Source organism: Atractosteus spatula, chromosome 14 (genome assembly GCF_055471065.1).
Source record: "Atractosteus spatula isolate fAtrSpa1 chromosome 14, fAtrSpa1.hap1, whole genome shotgun sequence".
NCBI lineage: Eukaryota > Metazoa > Chordata > Actinopteri > Semionotiformes > Lepisosteidae > Atractosteus > Atractosteus spatula.
In genome coordinates this window covers 34803251-34822596 of record NC_142719.1, presented here as the reverse complement: position 1 = coordinate 34822596, position 19346 = coordinate 34803251, and the positions used below count along the sequence as shown (strand labels likewise).

The 19346-nt window shown below is 39.3% G+C and overlaps 1 protein-coding gene and 1 pseudogene across 1 annotated transcript; both read right to left on the bottom strand.

Moving 5' to 3' along the window:
* Window positions 1-470: 470 nt before the first annotated feature.
* On the bottom strand, window positions 471-3657 carry LOC148821200 (protocadherin alpha-7 pseudogene; annotated as a pseudogene).
* A 3178-nt stretch (window positions 3658-6835) lies between these two features.
* On the bottom strand, window positions 6836-13146 carry LOC148821199 (protocadherin alpha-8-like). Its single transcript, XM_088933438.1, has 6 exons — window positions 10623-13146; window positions 9295-9414; window positions 8385-8889; window positions 7644-7943; window positions 7153-7379; window positions 6836-6856 (listed from the first exon to the last, which is right to left on the bottom strand). The coding sequence occupies exons 1-6, from the start codon at window positions 13005-13007 to the stop codon at window positions 6836-6838; spliced, it is 3558 nt and encodes a 1185-aa protein (XP_088789564.1). The 5' UTR covers window positions 13008-13146.
* Window positions 13147-19346: the final 6200 nt, after the last annotated feature.

The following is a 19346-nucleotide window of genomic DNA, read 5'->3' as shown; positions in this document are numbered from 1 at the left end:
CGTTCGGCTAATTCTATTGTTCCGTGATCAGAGAGACAGTAAAAGCAGTCCCTAAGAAGGAAGATCGTTTTTGTGCACGGTAATCAAAATAGTAACCTTTGATAATAGTGACACCATGCGTCAAGCACAAGACATTGCGATCCAGGTACAACATTTTGCAATTGCTACTTTGTTTTTATGATTGTGTAAATAATCTTATTTACATCCACCTATTTCTTACAAAACTGCCTATGTCTAGTGGAACAAGTACTTATAAAGACACATGTAATTGTGTGATTGCAAACAAATCGACTGGTATAGGTTAATTCCATACTGGAGAGCAAAAAATGTTGGTTTTCTGCTGCAAAACCTAAATAAGATAAACCGTCATTATCGGTCCACCTTTGAATTCTTATATATATATATTTTTTATTTTCTTTCTACTTTTCAGGGTGGAATTAACCTCTACTTGTTACTATGTGCTGGGACGCTTACACATCTTCACTTTCTACCATATCAATCATGTCATTTTTAAACTACAAATAAAACATAACATTGGTAATATTATTTTCACGACTAAACAAATATGCTAACTTTTATTAACAATGGTTTTTGTAGAAAAACTTTACATAGAAAACATTTAAGGTTTCAGTAAGATCGTGGTTTCCGTATAAAGTGGATTAGAAAAAACTGAATTGCGTATATATTATCTGAGGAATAAATAATATAAATGCGGAGGAGTAGACAGAACTTAATTATTTTAAAGCCGGGGCACCGGAGTATTTTGTCAGAAATGGATAAAATGTGCAATTCAAAGCTGTCACTAAAGGAAATACATTAATTTGTATACGAGAACGCATTAGGTATTCTGTGAATTATTTTTAGACCAAAAAGTTAAATATTTCCATCTTTAAAATTAAACACAGTGGCGCTGGTGCCACTTAACATAAATGCGGTGAAAATTAATGGCATTTCTCTTAGTCACTTCGTATAAAGCGATATCAAAAGTTCATCTGTCGTGACATTAGTCGTGAATTAGCAATCGGCAGCCACCATCACAAACAGCAAATTAAATTATTTCAGAATTGACTTTGGAGTCTGTATTACATGAATGTATTATTACTAACAATAATAGTCATGAAAGCGTTGGCATCTTGTGGAACATGCTACTTTGCAAAAGTAAACTACGCCACGAAAAAATAAAACAACTCTCTGAAGTATTCTTAATACAATTGCTAAACAAGTCGGTAATGCAAAGGACAGAAATCATGAAATAACCAGAACCATACCTCTTCTGACGCTTTCCTTCCGTTCTCCGCGATGACTAGAGTATTACCATTGTTTCCCAAGCCAATCGTAGAGCCTATACTCATTCTGGGCCCAACGACCATGAACCGTTTGTCTCCGGCTCTGTACTGGATACTGTGGCAAAGTGTCCCATTCCCGCTCACCTCGGCGTAATTTGTATCCGGAGAATATTTACCAGAATAGTCCCGTGATCTGCAACACTGCATGGCAACCAGCGTGAGTATACTGATCACAAACAAAAATGAAACTGACCCCAATGTAACAATTAAATAAAAAGTTAAGTTATTCCCGTCCTGAGATTTTGCCGCATTCTTGACATCCGAGACTGCAAAAGACTCCATACTCTCAACAATGGTCATAAGTATAGTTGCTGTTACTGAAAGAGATACGTTGCCGTTGTCTTTTACTTGGATGATCAGTTTATGCTCACTGCTGTCTGTTTCCGTGATAGAACGGAGTGTCCTGATTTCTCCCGTGTAGCGCTCCAAACTAAAGAGACTGGGGTCAGTAGCTTGGAGCAGTGAAAATGATAACCAGGCATTGTATCCTATATCGGCATCATAAGCTCGTACCTTGGTAACCAAATAACCAGCATTGACGTTTCGGTGAATCTCCACAGTTTCAGCAGATCCGTTAGCACTTAACGGAGACAAGATCACCGGAACATTGTCGTTCTGATCCAGAATAAAAACATTCACCGTGACGTTGCTGCTCAGACACGGAATTCCTGAATCTTTTGCTATAACGTGAAATTTGAAATTCTTAACATGTTCGAAATCAAAGCTTTTTAGCGCATATATGTTTCCATTATCGGGATTGATATTCAAAAACGAAATGATCTCCACAAATTCATTTCCCAATGAATAGGAAACATGAGCATTCTCGTTTTGGTCCGGATCGTGAGCAGTTACGGAGAAAACAGAGGCACCCGGGACATTGTTTTCAAACAAATACAATGTATATGGATCCTGTGAAAATGTGGGACTATTATCATTGACATCTGATAACTCCACGCTAACGGTTTTATGAGAAGATAGGGAAGGAGTTCCCAAATCCCTTGCTGTTATTGTTATATCATACTGAGGCACGACCTCCCTGTCCAAATGCCTTTTTGTCACAAGGGAATAGAAGTTTTCCTGAGATGTTGACTTCAAATCAAATGGCAGGTTTTCATCTAACGAACAGACTATTTGACCGTTCTTCCCAGAGTCTAGGTCCGTAACGCCGATCAGCGCGATCGCAGTACCAGGACTTGCATCTTCAGGAATAAGGCTAAACAAAGACGTCACATCTATCTCGGGCCTGTTGTCATTAACATCTTCAATCTTTACGAACACATTGCAGTGAGTAACCAATGGCACCAGTCCCTTATCGGAAGCTTGTATATTAATCTCGTAGGCCCGCTTTTCTTCAAAATCGATCATTCCTTTTACTCTGACTTCCCCAGTTTTACTGTCCAAATCAAACAGCTCTGACACTCTGCTTCTGAATGTACTGCCAAATGAGTATTCTACCTCTCCGTTAATATCATCATCCAGATCAGATGCATTTACTCGTACCACAAAGGTACCAACTGGGACGTTTTCCCGCAAGGTTACTGAATACTTTTGTTGATCAAATACAGGAGCATTGTCATTGATGTCGAGAACAATAACAGTAATGTTTAGAGCACCAGACCTCTGTGGGTTTCCACCGTCAAATGCTGTAAGTTGCAAATTGTGTACCGGAATATGCTCTCTGTCTAAGGGTTTCTGCAGTACCAGTATGGGAATTTTACTATCTTCACTAAGGTCTTCTACTTTCAATTCAAAGTGTTCGTTTTGGCTAAGTTTATAAAAGCGCAAGGCATTTAAACCAACATCTCCGTCATGTGCACTTTCTAATTGGAATCGAGCTCCGGGGAAAGAGGGTTCTGAGATTTCCAAGCGTTTATGTTGATCTGGAAAACTCGGGGAATGATCGTTTATATCTTCAATGTCTATTATAACATGATGAATTTCGAGAGGGTTTTCGATTACAGCTTTAAGATTAATATAACAGTGAGCGTTCTTGCTACAGAGTTCCTCTCTATCTATAATATCATTAACAAACAAAGAGCCGTCTTTTTGATTTACCTGAAAAAGTTCCTGCTTTGATACCGAAACAATGCGAAACCTTCGATCTGTGAGGCTGTTGACATTAATTCCAAGATCCTTTGCGATATTTGCAATAAATGTTCCTTGCTTAGCTTCCTCCTGAATGGAATATCGTATATTTGCTGAAGTTCTTTCCCAGAGAAAAAACAGAAATGTGAAATGAAGAAACGACCACCGGTATTCCCACATTTCTCTTTGAGGGATATATCGCATGGTGAAAATATTCAATAACCCATTGCCAGCAAATCAGATTCTATTCGACATTATGTTTTCTTCTTTTTCAAAATACTGTATCCATGTCTCCCAGTTCTTTAGGAATATCCAGATAAGGAAGTCATGTTTTCAGGCCGCGATATAAGATGGAGTCCTTCCCCGTCTACATTATTTTCCTACTCTCCGATGCGAGAAAAAAAATAGGTCCCTGAGATGGGCAGGGCTTACAATGTTAAAACGTTTATTTAACTGTAGTCTTTGACAACAGTGACACCATGCGTTGCAAATCTGAATACAATACTAATGTATTAGTCTATTAATGCTCCAATTCGATGATAATCTCTAAATCAGTACATACAGTAGAAGAGGCAGGGGCTTAGCCACGATTGATCCTAGGCCTACCCAATTAGTCCAAAGTAATTTACGATTTTTTCCCCTTGTTTGCGTTACATGATTTGCTTTTTAATTGTACGTTTTTAATTTTTTTTCATAGTATGTGATTTGCTATAGGCTCGCAGTATCTTTGTGACCAATAAGAAAACTATGTAAATGTAGTGGTGCGGTGCAAGCTTAGCCGTAGCCTAATTGGCTATCGTTGTCGTCAGACCCTCTTAGAGCTATCTAGCGCTAGGTTTTTGGTTTGTTAGCCAACATGGTAAAACAAATGCATATATCTACGTTTTTCAAAAAGCCGCCTGTAGATGACCAGACCAGTCATGAAAAAAATAAGACACATGAGATGCTACAGGCATCTTGGGTTTTAAGGAGTACAGCCTGGCTTCCCGAAAACAAGTGTCTCTGGAACATAAGGGCAGTGCACGCGTTTGCTTGTAGCAGCTCGATACATGCTCAACCTGTAGGAGTTAAGCAGGAAGAGGTTTTAAAATTTCTCCTGTAAACAAATTACAAGTTTTGGAATGCATGAATAACATAAAGATAATATGGACGGATAGACGGATAGACGCGAGTGTGCATTTTACAGATAACTATTCAGCTCGCCTCTAAATGCCCTGCAGTATTTTTAGGTGAATGACGTTTACAGAGCTAAAATACATCCAAAGTATGTATTTGACGCTTTTATTAGAAGACCATTCTTGCAATTAAAGGTACGATGAATTGGTTAGCACTATAATGCGACTAAAACAATTCATATGCGACTATAACAGTTCTTGTGGGAAGTCACGAATTTCCAAATTAGGTGTCTTTTGGCATCGAAAATAGAATACTAATTTCGTAGATTTCATACAAATTTAAAAGCATCATGAAGGATCAAACAAGATCTTCAGAACTTAATATTTCAATACCTTCGCAGTTGTTATTCTCATGGCGCCTCACTCGATATTACCCATGGGGCGATGCATTTACTCCAACCTCTGAAACCATACAGTACGTGCGTGCACGTTCTTCTGGTATGTTATGCTCAAGTCCGCTGAATATTTAAAGGCAAGTTAAAAGCTCCGTGAAGTTGCCCCCCCACAGACAGCTCGTACCCTTAACATTTTAAAGACAATCTATATCCATAAACATATGAGTCTCCTTAGATGTGAATAATACTAAGACATGACGCATGCCAACAAGTTAACGATCTACGACATAAACCTGTGGTTTTTATTTTCTAAGGCACGTTTTCCTTTTCTTTCCCTACCGTGACATGCTGTTGCCAAATGCGTAAATGTGGGATACCATCGCGACAATACCTCCGCAGCATATTATGATAGGGACCCCATATATATCGCCTTGCTTCCATGCCACCCTTGGCACCGCTCTTGCAACAAAGGTCTCATATCAGGACATGATATACCCAGATAGGACGTGTCGGGATAGATGGACTTTGTGTTGCGACATTGGGTCAGCATATTCTGTCAGGGTATGTCCTATCGCAACATATGGACTCCATGTCGCGACAGGTGGACGGGGCATTTTGTCAGGGGTATGTCATATCGCGATATACGGGTTTCATGTCGTGACATGGGCGTGACAGTTTTTGCTATATCGCGATATATGAACGCCATGTCGCGACATGGGAAATGGGCGTTTTGGCTGGGCATGTCATATCGCGATATAGGGTATTTCATGTCGCGACATGGGGTGGGGCATTTTTGCCGGGGTATGTCATATCGCGATATACTGGCTTCATGTCGCGACATGGGGGGGTTGGGCGTTTGTCATATCGCGATATGTGGACTCCGTGTCGCGACATGGAGGTGAGCGTTTTGTCAGGGTACGCCATATCGCGATATGGGGGCTCCATGTCGCAACATGGGGGCGGGGGCGTTTTGTCGGGGTATGTCATTAATCGACTAATGTAGCGACAGTGGCATCATGACAGTGATGCGCCAGTCGCAATGGGTATCGCGATGTGATCGTGATGCACGCACTCCTATCGTGACATGCTATCGGAGTCCTGAACGCCCTATGGATTTCATGACATTCTTTGTATGCTTTTCAATTTTGACCTTAGTGCGACTTCTCTTGCAATGGATGTGTTACTGTATATCCATCGTGCTCATACAGCACACACGGTTAACTTCCGCTGTGGCGCTTTACCCAATCAGAGTGTTGATTCTCAGTCTTCACCAAATCGCAGCCAGAACTGTTCAGGGGTTTAGCCAATCACGGGTCGGAGAGCTGTTCAAGGAAGCAGCGCCAGGTGGATCGGCTTCTTTACTGTCAATGAGAATCTATTCTTAAAATGCTTAACTTATTTGAAAAATAACTACATCGGCTTATTTTTTTAACGCCTTTATTGATTCGCAATGTCCCATACTCTTCGAAATAAATACATATTTAATTTGCAATATAACTCTCTCCGCTGCTTTCTGTAATGAATACGTTCGGCAGCCTAGGTAATTGTTGCTTAACCTGTGTGTGTGTGAGAGAGAGAGAGACAGTAGGTATATATAAGGTTCCGCTAATTCTGCTGTTTGATTATACCGCTCGAGGATTGCATTGTAAATTGGAGTGGTGCCCCTATGCTGGCAGGACGGTCAGTTAGAGCCCGGGCCATCCACTTTTGCACAGGCCCACCCAAAAATCAATTCCTGGCTATCAATTCCTGATCATAAAAGGCAACCTACTGTATTGAAGGTCTGCATCGCCAGCCGCTGTTCAACTTTATGCTAGAAGGAATTTCTTAAAAGATGGCAGAGCTGTTGTGACAGTAATGTTTTGATAATGTCCACGAAGTCAAACTATTCTATTTAAGCCATGGTCTCATCGGACTGAAAAAAAAAAGTTTTGCGAGTTGCACGGAGGAAGAATACAATATACGCCATCAGGACCAATTTTGGTGTTTTCAAACGCACCTCGTCTTATCTGTGAGTTGAATTGTATAAATGTAAATTAACACAACCTGCCCTCGTGTTCGGGGCGAACAAAACCGTCAGATACTTTGGAAGCTCTAGAAGAAATGGAACCTAATTCAAGTACATGGACAAAATTAATCTCGAAGAAATTATTTTAAAAATAGGTTTGACAAAGTTGCATTTTGAGGGTGATGTAACCAACCACGACTTACCTCTCCCGAAGCTCTCCTTCTGTTCTCAGCGATGACCAGAGTGTTCCCATTGCTTCCCACGCCGAGCATAGAGCCTATACTCGTTCTGGGTCCCACTAACATGTAGCGCTTCTCACCGGCTCTGTACTGGATACTGTGGCAAAGAGTTCCATTCCCGCTGACTTCCGCGTAAGTTTTATCCCGAGAATACTTTGAAGCATAGCCTCTAGATCGAGAGCACTGGATTGCTATCAAAACAAAGATGCTAATCAAGAAAAGCGCTGAAACTGACACCAATGTGATAATCAAATAAAACGTTACATTGTTTTCGTCCTGATTTTTAGCAATGTTTTTAAAATCAGCAATCGCAAACGATTCTGTGGTCTCGACTGTGGTAACAAGCACCGTTGCTGTTGCTGAGAAGGAAACGTTCCCGTTGTCTTTTACCTGTATGATCAGTTTATGCTCGGTGCTGTCCGTTTCCGTGAATGACCGAAGTGTCCGTATCTCGCCTGTGTAGCGCTCCAAACTAAAGAGACTGGGGTCCGATACTTTGAGCAGTGAAAACGATAACCAGGCGTTGTATCCTACATCCGCATCGTAAACTCTCACTTTAGTGACTAAATAACCTGCATTCACATTCCGGGGTATTTCCTCCACAACTTCAGCGGACCCGTTAGAATTTAAGGGAGACAAAATCATAGGAGCATTGTCGTTCTGGTCCAGAATAAAAACATTCACTGTGACGTTGCTGCTCAGCGATGGCACTCCAGAGTCCTTGGCTACCACTTGGAATTTAAAGCTTTTAAGCTCTTCAAAGTCAAAACTTTTCAAAGCGTAAATATTCCCGTTTTCCGAATTGATGTTTAAGAAAGATCTTACTGTTCCGTCCATCGGTCCATTTCCCAGTTCATATGAAACAAGGGCATTTTCGTTTATGTCTGAGTCGGATGCACTAACCGAGAATACGGAGGCCCCTGGGAAGTTATTTTCATATAAGTATAATATGTATGGATCGTGAGAAAATCTGGGACTGTTGTCATTTACATCTGATAACTCCACTCTGATGGTTCTAGCTGATGATAAGGAAGGAATCCCTAAATCGTTCGCGGTTATTGTAATATTGTAGACAGGAATGGACTCCCTGTCTAACTGCTGCTTTGTCACTAATGAGTAGAAATTGTCTTCAGATGATGGCTTCAAATCAAAAGGAAGGTTTTCTGAAAGGGTACACTTTATTTGGCCGTTCGTACCAGAATCACGGTCCGTTAAACCAATCAGAGCTATCACAGCACCAGGACGCGCGTCTTCTGGAATCCGACTGGACAAAGAAGTGATTTCTATTTCCGGCCTGTTGTCGTTCAGATCTTCCACTTCTATAAAAACACTGCAATGCGTAGTTAAAGGCACGACTCCTTTATCAGATGCTTGCACGTTAATCTCATAAGCCTGCTCCTCTTCAAAATCGATTAAACCCTTGACTTTGATTTGTCCAGTTCTACCGTCCAAATCAAAAAGCTCAGGCACTCTGCTCCTGAATGTATTACCGAAGGAGTACACAACCTCACCGTTGGTACCTTCATCTAAATCTGATGCATTTAGCTGTATGATAAATGTACCGATTGCAGTGTTTTCCTTCAGTGTTACCGAATACTTCTGCTGATCAAACACTGGCGCATTGTCATTGATGTCAAGGACTATGATTGTAATGTTAAGAGTACTTGATCTTTGTGGTTTACCACCATCAAAAGCGGTCAGCTGCAGGTTATACACAGGAATGCGTTCCCTGTCTAAAGGTTTTTGCAGAATTAAAAATGGAATTTTATTGTATTCGCTAAGGCCCTGTACATCCAATTCGAAATGTTCATTGGGACTCAGTTTATAAAATCTCAGAGAATTTGAGCCAACATCTGGGTCATGAGCACCTTCTAACTGAAATCGAGCTCCTGGTGTTGCGGACTCCGAGATCTCTATTCGTTTCTCATTGTTTGGAAAACTTGGGGTATAGTCATTAACATCCACAATTTCTACTGTTATATGGTGGATTTCCAGAGGATGTTCTACAACAGCTTTTATATTAACAAAGCACTGAGACATTTTACTGCACATTTCCTCTCTGTCAATATTTTGATTAACAAGTAAAGCACCGTCCTTTAGGTTTACCTGAAAGAGCTGTTTTTTTGTTCCAGAAACGATGCGAAGCCGACGGTCCGCAATTTGTTCGGGATCTAATCCCAGATCCTTTGCAATATTTCCCACAAAAGAACCCTGTTTAACCTCCTCCTGAATGGAATAACGGAGTTGAGCCGAAGTCCTTTTCCATAGAAATAACAGAAACGCAAAATGGAGACATGTCCGAAATTCCCATCTTTCTTTATGTCCGCAGTATCTCATAGCGAAACAGTCCACAAATATCAATGGCAAACGATAAAACACACTGAGAAATACTCCTCCTTTGCAAATGGCATATATATCTACTTCCAATAACCGTTTGAGTTACAGTACATAAACGTATCATAACACATTATCCCAGGCCTTAAAGTGAACCTGATTTCTCTCTCCACACGACTTCGTCTGTTTCTGTGTATTGTGTGATGAAGGCTACTCCTCCAAAGGGCAGGGTTTGAGGTTTTAACGTAAACCTTGATGATAGTGACACTGTGTGGCCAAAGCAAAACACTACAAATTGCTTTCTTGTCTTAAGGATTGCTGAATTAGGTTTTACGCACAAACATAGCTCTATTGTCTTCAAAATGAATTATTCTAGATTCCACTTAAGCTCTCGTTGTCCGGAAGATGTTCTTAATTTTGTAATCATTTTTCTTTATAGAATCAAAATTTCTTAGAGATATGTTCTTAATTAAAATCGTATCATTCTCTGTACAATAATACCGTTTGTATCGTTTTTTTTCATGCGTATAATTTTATCAAGATTCAAAATCTCTCCGAACAGAAGGACAAAATATATCGTGGAACAAACACAATACTGTATGTAATTACAACTTTAAACGCTCACATTCAGAGACTCCTGCATACAACGGATTATACACAAACCACTGGGTGCATGATATTTCGCCATTGTAAGACTTGCCAGGCTAAATACAGAAAACACATTTCTAATCCAGACATGTTCTGCTTTGAAACCCAGAAACCAGAAAACCAGAATTTAACTACATCCTTTTCTCTGAGATCATAAAAGAAACCATTCCCAGCATGTGTAGGAAAACATAATGAAGTTCCAATACATTTTATACAACAATTCAATTATCTATTAGCCAGATTACCTATTACCTACAGACTATTATCCAAAATATGTTGCATGGTATTCCTTTGCGTCTTTGAGTTTACCTGAGACATGCTATAACAAAGAACTTTCCCCATTCAGATATTCGTCCACTTTCTGTGATCATTTAAAGGGTCGTGACAGGATGTATATACGATTAGCAAATAGGGTGTGCACAAACTGACATTGAAGTTCAACCATAGCTTACCTCTCCCGAAGCTCTCCTTCCGTTCTCTGGGACGACTAGCGTGTTTCCATTGCTTCCCACGCCGAGCATAGAGCCTATACTCGTCCTGGGTCCCACTAACATGTAGCGCTTCTCTCCGCCTCTGTACTGGATACTGTGACAAAGAGTTCCGTTCCCGCTGACTTCCCCATACTTTGTATTCTTCGAGCTCTCAGAAGAATAACATTTTCTGGAGCACTGCATTATAACCAAGGTGAATACACTGACCACGAACAACGCAGAAACACACCCCAACGTCACCATCAAGTAAAAAGTTAAATTGTTGCTTTTTTCTTGCTTCATTGGAGTTTGAAGATCAGAAACAGCGAAAGATTCTCCCCTTTCGACTATGGATATCAGTATAGTTGCTGTAGTTGATAGAGAAACGTTCCCATTATCTTTTACTTGTACGATCATTTTATGTTCAATGTCGTCGGTTTCCGTGATTGAACGAAGAGTCCTGATTTCTCCTGTGTAGCGCTCTATGCCGAAGAGACTAGGGTCCGTAACCTGGAGCAGCGAAAAGGATAACCAGGCGTTGTATCCTATATCTGCATCGTAAGCTCTCACTTTAGTTACTAAATAACCTGCATTCACACTGCGCGGTACTTCCTCAACAGCTCCAGCTGACCTGTTAGAATTTAAAGGAGACAAGATCACGGGAGCATTGTCATTGTGATCCAGAATGAAAACGTTCACTGTGACGTTGCTGCTTAGCGACGGCACGCCAGAGTCTTTCGCTGTAACGTGAAATTGAAAGCTCTTGAGCTCTTCAAAGTCAAAACTTTTTAAAGCATAAATATTTCCGTTTTCCGAGTTGACGTTTAAGAAAGATGTTACAGTTTGGTCTGTCTGTCCATTTCCCAGAGCATAAGATACACGGGCATTTTCATTTTCATCAGCATCCGACGCACTTACTGAGAATACTGAGGCACCTGGGACGTTATTTTCGAACAGATACATTGTATACGGATTTTTAAAAAATATCGGACTGTTGTCATTAACATCTGATAACTCCACTTGAATGGTTTTAGCAGATGACAACGAAGGACTTCCTAAATCCTTTGCAGTTATAGTTATATCATAATGAGGTTTTGACTCTCTGTCTAAATACCGTTTTGTCACTAAAGAATAAAATTTTTCCTCAGATGACGGCTTCAACTCAAACGATGTGTTTTCCGACACAGTGCAGGCAATTTGGCCGTTTGTTCCAGAATCCAGATCTCTAACTCCAATCAGCGCTATGACAGTGCCAGGACGAGCATTCTCGGGTATCAGACTCGACAAAGAAGTGATATCTATTTCGGGCCTATTGTCGTTCACATCTTCCACTTTTACAAACACATTGCAATGAGTAGTTAAAGGAACCTGCCCCTTGTCTGACGCCTGCACGTTAAGCTCGTAAACCTGCTTTTCTTCGAAATCGATCAAACCCTTAACTTTTATCTCGCCTGTTTTTCTGTCTAAATCAAAAAGCTCAGACGCCCTGCTTCTGAATTTATTACGGAAAGTGTATTCTATTTCTCCGTTGACGCCCTCATCCTGATCTGAAGCGCTGACCCGCACTACAGCGGTGCCGATCGGAACATTTTCCTTTAACGTAACCGAATACTTCTGTTGATCAAACACAGGAGCATTGTCGTTGATATCTAGCAGCGTGACAGTAACGTTAAGAGCCCCAGATCTCTGTGGGTTTCCGTTGTCACAGGCTGTCAAGAGCAACCTGTGTACTGGAATACGTTCCCTGTCCAAAGGTTTGTGCAACACTAAAACTGGGATTTTCACATCTTCGCTAAGGTCCTCTGTCTCTAACTGAAAATGTTCGTCGTGGCTCAGTTTATAAAAGCGCAGGGCATTTAAACCAACATCTGGGTCATTCGCCCCCTCTAATTGGAACCGAGCACCCGGCATTGCAGACTCGGAGATTTCCAGCCTGTTCTCTTTGTCCGGAAAGCTGGGAGAATGGTCATTTACATCTGTAATTTCCACGGTTACATGGTGCATTTCAAGAGGGTTTTCTACAACAGCCTTAAGGCTAACATAACACGGAACGGTTCTACCACACAGTTCCTCTCTGTCTATATTCTGATTCACAAACAAAGCACCGTCCTTTTGATTTACCTGGAAAAGCTCCTGTTTTGATCCCCCCACAATACGAAGATTCCGGTCAGCCAACTGTCCGATGTTAAAGCCCATATCCTTTGCAATATTTCCAACGAAAGTGCCGATTTTTAATTCTTCCTGAATGGAATAATGTATTTGAGCCGTAGTCCTTTTCCAGAGGGACACTGCGAAGATGAAATACAGGAATGTCCATCGATTCTCTCGTTTTCGTCTGTGATATACGTGTCCCATGACGACCAGCATTACGCTTTTCAAGCACAAATGGGAAACACAGTCCAACAAAAACTGTTTCCTTCTTCTTGGAAGAAAAATGTGTAGACGGCCATTTACTGTTTTATACCTGAGTATAGGGTAATTTCCAAGGCCTAGATGTACATAAAGCGGTCTAGCCGTCTCCCTTGTTTGCTACGCGCACGATACCCCGTTTCTGCTTTCTGATAGGGTAAGAATCGTCGATGAAGAAGCTGATGGTAATATACTGTGTAATGTTTTTCCTTCATACGGTTTTCTTGGATAACAGTGACACCACGTGTCTCGCAGCAAAAACAACAATTGCATGTAAGGCACTATTTTACGTTTTCCTCCGATTTTATTTTTTTCCATTTGATATCAGAGATAAACTCATAAGTGTCACAAATAGCCTAATAAAAAGCTCGTATCTTCACTTCATATCATACTGTACATATATACACGTTGCCCATAATTCTTACATTGTACAAGAGTTTGTGGTAGTGCTTAAAAACGTTTATCTCATAATACTTAGCTTAAGCAATCTGCAGACTTTAATTACATTATGATGTGTATGCACACACTGGAATCTGCTTGAATTTGATCATATTGAATAGAAATGTGAAAGAGTGTTACGGAATACTAATGAGGGTCCTATGCAGAAAAACCAGGACGAACTCCAGAGGCGTAGTCGATTTAACAGTCCGAGGTCCGAAAGCCGAAGGAAAACAAACCGGTGCAAAAGTAAAAAACCCGAAGCCCAGCCGGAAGCCGAGAGTCTAAGCCAGAACGATAATGAAGGAACCAAAACAAAACCAGGAGACATAGTCGGGGAACAAACCAGGGTCAGGAAGCCAAAAACCAAGACGTAACTAATCGCAGGAAGACGAGGTAGCTCTAACCAGGAAAACCTAATACTGAGCATAGGGGACAGTGTGAAGCAGCTTTAAATAGGCTGGGGTAAATGGGCTAATTGGGAACCGTGCTGGAACGCGAGGTGGAATGACGAGTCCTCTGGGGGCGTGGCGTAAGAAAGAGGTATTTATCTGGGGTTTTCCTCACAATTGTAAGCATGACAAACATTAGCTGCTCAAAACTAAGACAATTTCAGTTGTCTAATTAGATGCCAGGGATAAAAAAAACTACTTACAAAACTCTTTGCCATTTGTCTGTCAGCCTGCCTGTATGTACAGTATAGCTGCCATAATCCACTTAATCCAATTAAATTCTGTGGTAAAGAAGTTCATACATTTCTAGATTCACGTTTGAGGGACAAAGGAAACATTTCTCTAAAGTCTAGGCTCTAAAGTGCTTTATATTTATACAGTTCCATATTATCCACAGCCTTTCGACTGCTGGATGAAGACCTCCGCAAAATGTCTCCACTTATCTCTTTTGGACACTTTTCCTTTCCAATTTCCACCAGCAAAGCTTGTAAAAGCATCTTCCCATCTTCTCTACATACTGTACATGAAAACAGGGTTGAAGCTTTGGACAGACCAATGGGACAAAATTAATTGATTAGAGTAAAGAACAGTTTTTGTCTCATTATTGGAAGTGTAAGGAAAATTAAAGACAAAATAGTGGGAGACATGGAAATGAAGAATGAGTTTATAATGGATCAGGAAAATATTAAATTAGATTCCCAAAAGGCAAAAGCAAAGTAACAAGATAGCCTTGTCAAATACAGTAAGTTTAATTTGCAAACACTGACTGTAGCAGTTTGAATGCAAAGATCCTAAAATATTCCACTTTATGGACTTTCATCCAGGACCTAAATGACTGTTGCAGGTGATAATAATAACTCACCTGCTACTTGTAATCTTTATTCATAGATTCTCCATCTCAAGCCTTCAAACAGTTGTAACCTCAAGTGTAACTTCTAGTGATTAGTGACTTTGCTACAGATTCTGTCAGGATATAAAAATGTGTCGCCATACTTTAAAACAGGAGTGTACAATCCTCATCCTGGAGGCCTGGTGTGGCTGCAGGTTTGCAATATGACTTTAAAGCAACAGCACTTAATGGGAGAGAAGAGCTACTAATTTGGTCTAGTTAGGTAATTAACTTGGTGGTTTTTAACTCACTACAAGCTGTGTTTGAATTAAAACCCACAGACACACAAAGCCTTCAGACCAAAGATTGGACATCCCTACTTTTAACCAATGGAAAATTCACTCAGTGTTCACTTGATTTTGGACTTTTTTAGTTAATTTTACCATTTGTATGTCATCTGACTTTTACAAGGGTAAATTAAACATTCAAATACTTCAAACTCAAAAGCCTTATTTGTTATTCCTGTTATATACTGTAATATCAAAAGTCCTATGAATTTCTAACCAATATTTTAAATTGTTAGAGCCCCATTTAAAAGAATGCCAAATGTTTACATTAACTCTTGCAATGAAACCACATCCAGAAAAGAGCTAACCTACTGCCCAAAAAAACAAATTTCATGTACATATATATTACACAGACCAAACACTTTTAAAGAGCATCTACATCTTTTTCAGTTATTAATAATAAGACAAACAGACTTCATTTTGAATCTATAATCTATTTGAATCTATGTATAATTGAAGAATCGAGTCTTCGCAATTCTTGTTCTTGCTACTGTATATATGCATGTTTTTGTCTGAAACAAACAGAACACGGAAACATAGAGGACAATTTTTTTAATTTCAGAAACTCTTGTACTGCAGGTGTGTTTTTAAACAGTGACACCATGCGGTGAATCTATATATTACACTTATAACTTTTGATTCAGACGACTTCTCGATTATAATCCAATTTATTTCAGTTTTTTTAATATGGCATATTTTTACATTTTCTAAGTTCACTGCTCCTATCATTCAGATGGCTAGTCTGAAACATAATTGGTATTTTGCAGAATAAATGAATGTTTAATACATTGTCATTCCCATCCCTATTTGTTCCTCACATGCTAGAATCCGTTTATTCTGTTTAGACAGAAATAAGGCTGCCATTAATAAGATGTTGCTGGAAGCAATATGCCTGATAAAGGGTTTTTAAGACATAAGATTGAATGCAGAAACAGGCAAACAAGAAGTGTAAACAAGCAAACAGATCAATTAAAGTGGCCCAGGTGATTATAATTCAGTTGCAATGAAAACCAGCAAACTCAAGGGTACTTCAAGACCAGAGTTATGTCCTAGTGTTCTAGACTGATCTGGACTAAAGGCTTGGTTCAATAAGTATATCTGATTAAGGGTGTAAGGGTGGCTTTAGTGAAAACACTAGTAGTCTGAAGATTGCAGTCCACCAGGTTTTATAGGTAACTTATCCTTGTTGAGCATAAACCAGCAAACAGGCTTACTAAAGACTAGTTAAGTGAACACTTGATTTAAATTAAGTAATTATGATCCCATCCATCCATTATCTAACTTCTTCATCCATATCAGGGTCATAGGGGAGCCAGATCCTATCCCAGCAAGCAAGGGGTGCAAGGAGCAATACACACTGGATGGGACGCCAGTCCATCACACATTATGAACCCATAGCAGAGTCAAATGGCATTTTTTAAGAGTATATAGTTGCCAAGTCCTACATGAATGAAATTTTGGCCATTGAACAATGCTAACGGAACCATCCAACCATATAGGAGAACAATGTATTTTGTGTATAATTAGTGTAGAGCAAATTAAGATAAACTTCCACAATAAATAAATATTAAAAGGAACGCCCATCAATGTTAGGGTAAAAGTTAGGAAAAACAGTTGAAATGGAGTATAGGAATGAACAGGGAACCTAAGAAGGATGGAGATGAAAGAATAGAAAAGTCACAAGACAGTTTTTTATCCAGTAGTGCTGTGCTTGGAAGAAATGTTAATAACTGTTTACATTAATTGCATATAATATTCAAATCAATCATCAATTAATAGGTGGAGATTGGCTTTTACCTGGAATTCATGGTGGCGTAGTGGTTAGAATTGCTGTCTTGCGCCTCTGGGGTGGTGGGTTGGTTCAGTTCTTGTCCTGGGGTGCTGTCTGCATGGAGTTTGTATGCTCTCCCCGTGTTTGTGTGGGTTTCCTCCAGGTGCTCCAGCTTCCTCCTACAGTCCAAAGATATATTGGTAGGTCAATTAGCTCCTGGGTAAACTGGCCCTGGTGCGAGTATGTATGTGCCTGTGTCTGTGTGTGTCCTGCAATGGACTGGCATCCTGTCTGCCTTGTGTCTGTTGTATGCCCTGAGAGAGGCCCTGGCTCCCCTGTGGACTGAATTGAAGGAAATGGTTAGGAAATGGATGCATGGATGTTTTTTACCTGGTACAAGCCCTAGATAAACTGCCTGTGAAATATTTACATATTTAGTTTTACATTGATTCCATCATAGAAATCGATATATACAGTAGGTACTTACCCACTCAGGAGCCTTAATCTCGTGATTCTCTTTCAACATCCCATCAGTCCTTTCCAACTTTTCCCTGGGACATGTTTTGAGTAAAAGGAGTGGCACATGACTGAACTCTTGGCGTTTGCAGCATAGTTAGGTGACAAGAAAAGACACATCTTCCATTATAGCAGTTTGCTCTGATGCCAGTTAATAAAGGATTACAATGCTGATAAAAAAAAAATATATATAAAATACATCATTATTTCATTAATAATGGTGTGTAGACTTGAGGTTTTATATCCATCCAACTCTATAAAGTTGTACTTTTCATTAACAACTGAATTTATTTTTTAATCACATCTTGGGTTTACCAACGCTGTTGACAGTGATATGCATGAGAAAGACAGTATAATACTCAAGATTAAGCTGACATTACGAAACTTCTGCTTCTGTTATAGTTTTTTCTTTTTCTGATGGAAAAGTAAAAAAAAATGTTAGTAATAGTACTGGGACTGGCAGGAATGATGGAGGGGCAGGGCTACAGAAAAACATGACACAGAATCAATAAAATTGTTAATTGTTTGTGGCTTTGATAGAGGACTAAATTTATACCAGCTGGGCCCAAATAAAAACAATTTTCATTGTGATTCCTTAATACTCCTCCCACACACACACACAACCACCTCCAACACTCTGTTTTAGACACACCACACATTTTAATTGCTGAGATTCTTACTAAAAAAGTAACAATATAAGATTTGTTAAACAAGAACACAACCCATTCATTTCTACGCCCTGTGTTAAGTATTTACGTTTGAGTAATTACAAATTTTAAGCGAGTAATAAATCTGAGTGCTTTGTAACCTGGATATGGAAAAGGGATCAGCTTTAAAGCAGAGTGTTTTTCTGTCTGGGTATGTTAACTGTGTGTTGCTATGGCAACGGAGCAGTGAGACGCTGGTTGCTGTCCATGGTCCTGAGATACAACAGGCTGACAGCTGTACAGTAAAGCAGACCAGCAGATTTCGCTAGGACTAGACATATATTGTTTTCTATATATGTATAACATATGTATGACAAACTGGGCATTAATTCAATCAAAATCGTTATTTGTCAATATATAATATATTAAAAGTAAAAATCATCATTACGTGTTTTAAATGTAGCTACTACATTAAATACCAGTTCTGTTTATTATATAAATTTTAACTGTTCTTCTATAGCTGTAAGTTTTTGATGAAAATGATAAAAAAATGAATATTGAAAGGTCTTGGGATATTATATGGAAACTTACCTTGTTGCGTTCAATGGGATATTTGCCAAATTAATAAAGGGATGTAATTCAGAGTTAAAAATGAGTTCTTCAGTGTCCTAAGGTTTATTTGAAAATGGTTTACACCATTAACTTGCAATTGTAATACATTTTATTCAGTGAGGATAGGTTAAATGTTTGAATTTTTCTCTTAATTGTGTCTTTTGCAGTTATTACAAAGCTCTGATCATTATTTAATCGTATATAGAGCATTTCATGCTTAAATTTAGTATGATATCATGTTGAAAATGTAAAATTGTCACAATTTAAAAAAATAAGTTATACAAATGGGCAGGCTCATTAATTATAAAATGTTACTACAAACAATTTGTTGAATAAATGGTTGTGTAGTGGTTAACACCTTATTCACACATGCTTTATTGCTTTTGGGAAATAAAAACAGAAGGAAAGGGGGAAAACCTGAAAGAACTTCTTACATGGGAAGGATAAGATATTGCAATTGTTCACTGTACAATACCACAGAGGAGGAAACCTAAAGATCTGATATCCTAGAAATGCTAGTCATGGTTCTAATGTTCCTATTAGTTATTTTGTTTCTATTCTTCTATTATGTGGCATGTGAAAACCAGTTAAAATCAATTCTTTGTTTATAAAATGTCTGCTGACTACAACAATGACAGAAAGAGAATGATAGTCTGAACTATTTACATATCTTCCTAAATTTTAA

What these genes read in the sequence shown, in the direction of transcription:
- LOC148821199 (XM_088933438.1), bottom strand. Translation starts at nt 13,007, where the DNA reads ATGCTGGTCGTCATGGGACACGTATATCACAGACGAAAACGAGAGAAT. An exon ending in GAAGGAGAGCTTCGGGAGAG is followed by an intron (nt 9,415 to 10,622) that starts GTAAGCTATGGT and finishes TATTCCATTCAG; the next exon opens with GAGGAGGTTAAACAGGGTTC. An exon ending in CAAAAAAACAGCTCTTTCAG is followed by an intron (nt 8,890 to 9,294) that starts GTAAACCTAAAG and finishes TATAACCTGCAG; the next exon opens with CTGACCGCTTTTGATGGTGG.